The 6,641-nt window shown below is 33.9% G+C and overlaps 2 protein-coding genes across 2 annotated transcripts in view; both read left to right on the top strand.

Annotated features, from left to right (window-relative positions):
* The window catches only part of LOC107643955 (glycine-rich cell wall structural protein 1.0), a 7,088-nt gene extending 4,164 nt beyond the window's left edge, over window positions 1–2,924 (top strand). The window contains exon 2 of the mRNA XM_021105386.1: window positions 2,785–2,924. Coding sequence (XP_020961045.1) covers window positions 2,785–2,924 — 140 coding nt within the window. The remainder of the gene's footprint in view (window positions 1–2,784) is intronic.
* Window positions 3,920–6,641, top strand: part of LOC110266115 (glycine-rich cell wall structural protein 1.0-like) — a 5,943-nt gene continuing 3,221 nt past the window's right edge. The window contains exon 1 of the mRNA XM_021110061.1: window positions 3,920–4,420. Within this exon, the coding sequence (XP_020965720.1) occupies window positions 3,979–4,420 (442 nt within the window). The 5' untranslated portion in view covers window positions 3,920–3,978. The remainder of the gene's footprint in view (window positions 4,421–6,641) is intronic.

Raw genomic sequence — 6,641 nt, forward strand, 5'->3', positions numbered from 1 at the left:
TCAGTTTCTCAAGATGAATGAAGATAGAATTAAGATGAGGTGAATACTACAATGAAGATTTTATAATTGTCTTCATATAAATATATTTTTTTTTTATTCTTGAATGATGAATTGTATGATTAGATTTTGATATTTATAAAAATATTGTTTTTGTTTAAAATGTAACTAAATAAATAAACCACACTTTTAAACAAAACATTTTTATGAGAAGATATTTTTATCATTTTCATTTGAGTAGTTGCCTTAAGATTATTGTACCCTAAACTAGCCAAATCCAAAACAAGAAGCTATGTAAAAGTATGAGTTATTTTCATGCATCGTATAGCGTGTAACATAATTACATAAGTATGAATACATGAACATAAAGATGGTTTCTAATATTCTATTTTAATTTCATAGTGGTGCATAGGCCAGTAGTGTTAATGCGAACATAATACATAATATATCTGCGTCAGGTAGAGAATCATATCTAAATTACAAAACCTAGTACCTTATCAAAAGTCATGTTTAAATTTAATGATTTTTTTATGGAAAAATATAGGTAACTAACAATATTATTGAACAATGTGAATAATAAGGTTAAAAGAATAAATTAATCTTAAATTTAATCAGTAACATTAAATTAAAATATAGCGACTTTTTGTTGAAATAGGCCAATTTCAAAATTTATTGTTCATATTGTTCAATTAAATCATTAATTATCTAATATTGTCTTTTTTTTGTACTTAAGATTGATTTGACAACATATTCTCAAATAATTTATTTTCTTTGAATTAAATTTTCCCTATTTGTGCATGTGGTCAAGGAAGAATGAATTAAATTGGTTTACGGTGATGAGTTTATAATATTTTTTTAAAAATTATTATTATCTAATGAATTTATGCATATATAAGATAAGATTTAAATTCCTGACTCTTAAGTAGATTTTTGTTATAATTGCAATACTCATAAGAAAACCGAAATAAGAAAGTGAGCTCTTACATCAGTATCAACTACTGACACAAGCATAAAACTAAATACGGAGAGTAAATTAACTATTCTACCCATTCAAGTTCATTATTAATAAAGAATATATCTTTGTCATAATAATAATGATATTCGGGTTTTAGTTTAATTTTGGATATAAACAGAATAGTGTTAACAGGAGAATCAAACTCCCTATAAAATCTCTAATAAATAATAGAGGAAGTATAGGGGTCAACGAAGTATCTATACAATGTATATAATAGAGGTTTAAGAATGTTCAATTCAGTAGAATATCAGATGTTTATTATCGCTAGTACCTGAATAGTTATTCTGAATAGTATAAGTGTATTGTATTTAAGAAATTAATAATATTTTATCTTGAATGTTCATTTTTTAACTCATATTAGGTCAAATAAACAGCTCATTATACACATTGTACAAATACTCTATTTGGTCTGTAGCGAAATTTTAAATAATAACATTCAACATTGGAGAATAACAATACCTAGAAAAAGTTAAGTAAACGTGTAACACTAATCAAAATGAGATGCTACATACCTAACTTTTTTTCCCTTTCTGTTGATTGTATATGTATGTATGTGTTTCTTTTATATTTTAAACTTANTATCAAAATTAATTTTTTTTATATGTCTATTAATAAATTAGGTCCTTTGTTCTATTTTATTCCTTCTTTCGTGCATAAAAAATTCTCCCTGAAAAAATTTAAAAAATAGTTATATTCTCTTTAATTATATTTATTCCACAAAGAGTTCTTTGAGTGAAGTAGAGTGTCCAAATGTGTTTTTTTTTTTTTTTCTTCCTATAAATATAGGCATCTCTTGTCATGAAACTAAGACATCAAATTTTGGGGTTTTCACTTTTCACAACACAAATACATTCCCATGGGAACCTCAAGGATTCTCTGCATTGTTTTCTTTGTGATTTTGGGTTTAGGAATATGTTCTGCTGCAAGAACACTCCTCACGCTCGGTGTAGAAGACCAGCAACTCAATGATCATGGAATCATCCATGGTCATGATATTGCTCTGGATCTACACCATAGGTGCCATAAACACCGTGGATGTAGGAGATCTTATTATGGCGGCGGAGATGGTGGAAACGGCGGAAATGGTGGAAACGGCGGAGGAGGTGGAAATGGTGGGTATAATAATGGCGATGGTGGAAATGGTGGACGTGGTGGAAACGGCGGAAACGGTGGACAGGGTGGGAACGGCGGAGGCGGCAGAAATTGTGGAAACGGTGGACATGGTGGAAATGGTGGAGGTGGTGGGAACGGTGGGTTTAATGGTGATGGTGGTAATGGTGGAAAAGGTGGAAGTGGTGGCTTTAATGGAGATGGTGGAGACGGCGGAATCGGTGGAAACGGTGGGTTTAATGGAGACGGTGGTAATGGTGGAACTGGCGGAAGCGGTGGAAAATTCGGAGATGGTGGAGATGGTGGGAAAGGTGGAAGTGGTGGGTTTAATGGAGATGGCGGAGACGGTGGAACCGGTGGAGGTGGTGGGGTTAATGGAGATGGTGGCAAAGGTGGAGGGGGTGGAAATGGCGGGATTAATGGAGATGGGGGAAATGGTGGAGGGGGTGGAAATGGTGGGGTTAATGGAGATGGCGGAGACGGTGGAAATGGTGGAAGTGGTGGTGTAGGTGGGAATGGCGGAGATGGAGGAAACGGCGGTGACGGCGGAGGTGGAGGATATGGAAATAGATATGTTATTTGGAAAACCAAAAGAGATAATATAGAAGAGAGTGAACATGTAAGATATGGAGGTAGGGGATCTCTTAGCTTTGGTGGCAAAGGAGGAGACGGTGGACACGGCGGAAACGGAATACACGGAGGTGGTGGTGGTGGAGGTGGCGGTGGAGGAGGAGGTGGAATAGGTGGTCAAAATGGTGGAAGAGGTGGAGATGGGGGAAGTGGTGGAGGTCATCACCCTTAAGCTAAGATATTATATGAGATGCTTCTATTTCAATTCAAAAATAATACATAGTGCTTTTTCATTATCCTAATAATATAATAAATAAATAACAATGGTAAAATTAGCCAAAGTATTTTCAATATTAAAAAAAAATTAGCCAAAATTTAGGGGGTGAGGAACTGAGGATGCTTTATATATGGAATTCAATGATATTGGTAAGTTATGTATGTTGATTGTCATTACATGCATGCATGAATGAATGAATGCAAAATATAAATGTGTAATGGTGTGGAAGACACATATTTCACCTTAGCTGAATGCTATGATTCCTACAGTTGCCTAATTTATAAAAAATATTAAAATAAATAATTTTTAAATATTTAATACTTAAGTACAATAAATTCGACACCAAGTTTAAAAGCAGAATAAATTTTGCCTTCGCTTTATTATCATCAGATGTTTGATACATGGCTCCATTGCTTTTATTCCATTTTTTTTTTCTTCTTAGTGATGGACAATAATAATGATATTTTTATTTTTAGGGTAAGACAATATGTGATGTAATGATTTTATGCTGATGTGTAATTAGTAAGTCAGCATTTCATCTTTTTTAATAACAATATATATTTCTAAACTTATTTCTAAAGTTGTGTAAGAATTCAATAAATAAATAAAACAAGAAAAAGTCTAATTAAATAACAATTTATTTAGAAAAATGCTAGGGCCAGCAATTTTTGTGATTTGTAGCCATCAAATAGCTATTAATGATGATTTTAATAGTATGAGATTAATGTGAGATTTCATCCAATAACTCACTTTTCTTTATTAGTTACATGCTGGTTAGAATTTAACAAAACTGCTGGTCCTCTAGACTTTTCTATTTATTTATTTATTCGCTTGATGAATATAAGTTATTATCTTTTCCAAGGTCTAATCTTCAATGATGAGGTTAGTCCACTAAATATTCCATCAACGGTGGTGCTGTTTCTTTAGTTCCTATATATATACCCATCATCTTCATGAACCTAAGGCATAAATCAACTAGGCTTTTCACAAACAAATAAACTCCGATCCGATGACAAGCCCAAAGTTTCTGATTCCCGTTGTTGTTTTCATACTAGTTTTTGGTGGCTTAGGAATATGTTGTGCCGCCAGAACACTCAATAATCATGGCGATGATGGTGTTGCTGCTCCACATCTCTTGAAAAATGGCCGAGTTCATGCTGATCGAGGAAGATGCCGGGATATTGATAGAGGAGTTAGTGTTGGGTACTGTGATAAAATAGGAAAAGGTTCTGGCGGCGGACAAGGTTATGCTGGTGGAGGTGGAAAAGGTGCTTCAACTGATGATCCCGGTGGAAATGGTGGAACAGGTGGAGATGGTGGTGGTGCTGGTGATGGAGGATATCGTGGCATAGGTGGAAAAGGAGGAGCTGGCGGAGACGGTGGTAATGGTGGAAACGGAGGAGACGGTGAAAACGGTGGAGATGGAATAAATGGAGGTGGTGGTGGGGGAGGTGGCGGCGGCGGAGGAGGTGGGATAGGTGGTGAAAGAGGTGAAGATGGGGGAAGTGGTGGTGGCGGCTATGGTTATCATCACCCTTAGACATGATAAGAAATAAATAATTAATAAATGATATTTGTACTACTCTTAATCTAAAATAAGTTTGACTATATATAAATCTTGTTTTAATTTGTAATTTATGTAAATTGATATAATGTTTGATTATTTTAGCAATAGTTCATTAATCTCTATAAAAGTGCAATTTTTTTTTAATTCCCTTAAGTTATTAATAACATTTTTGTCAATTTTTGTCAGTTTTTATTTTTAATTGTGTTTAATAAAAATATTTTTGTTGATGTGTCTAATAAAAATATTTTTTTTATAATATTTTATTTTTATATTTTTACTACAAAGTAATTTTTATTTTTGTTAAAAAAACAATCCTTCTGCTAATTATATATTTAGCTTTAAGCAACATTTTAATAAGTTTCATATTAGGTGAATTATATTAGGTAAATTTGATTAAATTATATCTATAAATTATTAGTCACAACATATTTTTTTCGAGTTAAGTTTTAAAATAGTACTTAAAATTATACTGAGTCTTAAAGTAGTCTTTAAAATTAATAATTACTCAATTTTGTCCGTAAATTTGCACTCCAAAACTTCTACTAGTTCCTACAACGCTTTTCGTTCATCGGAACTTTAATTTGAAACGACGTCGTTTTGAAAAAAAACAAAAAAAAACAAAAAAAAAGGGGAGAAGACCTGTCCCCTTTCTTTTCCCCTTTTGCTTCTGCTTCTCCAACTTGTCGCCTTTCCACTTCTACTTCCCCAACCTGAGACCCTTTCTCTTCCCCTTCTCCTTTTCCAACCTGACGCTCTCTCCCTCCCTAACCACACACTCACACTCACAACACTAAACACACGGAGGTCTCCTCAACCCTCGCTGTCGCCGCCTCTTGTCGGCCTCCGTTTCAGTGCCGCACCGCTCATCTCCCTCCTCAACCTAGTCTCTCACATTCAAACACAGTGGAGGCAGAGGCAGAGCACAAAGTCTCAACCTTCTCTGTCATTGCCGCGTTGCTCCCCAGCCTCTATCTCGTCGTAGCGCCGCTCGCCAGCCTCCATCTCGTCGCCCCGCCGCTCGTCAACCCCTCTGCGTCAACACATCGTCTCGTTTCTTGCCGTCGCTGCTCGCTTTTGCCTTTCTCTCTAGTCTTCCTGTCACTGTTTGCGCATCGGCGATCTTCTTTTGTCTCTTCTCTGCCTCCCTCTACTTTCTTCTTCTCTCTTCTGGCTCAGTTCTCTCTCTCAGCCATGGTGAGTTTTTTTTTTTTTAGTTATTCAATCATTGTTCTTTAATATTCTGGGTGATTATTGCTGCTGATCATGTTTTAATATAACAATAATGATTGATTTTAGCTATTTTCTATTCTGTAATTATTATTGGTTTTTTTATTGTTGCTATTTTTTGTACTTGTTGCTGTTTAGGTTGATTGATGCTTGCTATTCAGGTTGATTGATTTTTTCTTATTGATGCTGATTTGTTTGTGATATTTTGTATTGCTGGTTTTTATTTTTGTGATCTATTGAAGAAGAAGAAGAATAGAGTTAAAGAATAAGGGATTATGGTTTTAAAAGGGGATTACTGTTTTTTTTTTTTTTAAATATAAAACGACGACGTTTTAATAGAAATTAATCCAACTTAGCTTTCCGATGAACAGAAAATATTTTAAGGACCACTATAAATCAGAGAGTATAATTTCGAGAATAAATTTAAGTAATTATTAACTTTAGAGATCACTTTAAAATTTAAGTGTAATTTTAGAGACTATTTTAATACTTAACTCTATTTTTTTCATAGTGATTATGATCTCTAAATCTCTTTCGAAAAAATACTAATAATTCTCACAAGTAATCAATACAACGCTAATAATTCTCCCAAGTAATCAGTACAACCCAGAAAGGCATGAAGCACAAACATCATGTTGGAGCATTATATTTCTCATGCAATAAAATCAAAGAACTATGCAAACATGCAATACAAAAGGGATAAGCATTTAATTCTCCATTATCGTGGGACAAGTTGGATATATAAAGGTCAACTCTACCTTTTTTCCATTTTGCCTCTTTTGGCCTATTTTCACCACTTTTTTCCCCTTCAATCTTGAACACAAATTTCGGTTTTTTTGATGGCGTTTGTTTTTAGAGATTGAAATTGAGATTAAAAG

Source organism: Arachis ipaensis, chromosome B01 (assembly GCF_000816755.2).
Source record: "Arachis ipaensis cultivar K30076 chromosome B01, Araip1.1, whole genome shotgun sequence".
NCBI classification, from domain to species: Eukaryota; Viridiplantae; Streptophyta; class Magnoliopsida; order Fabales; family Fabaceae; genus Arachis; species Arachis ipaensis.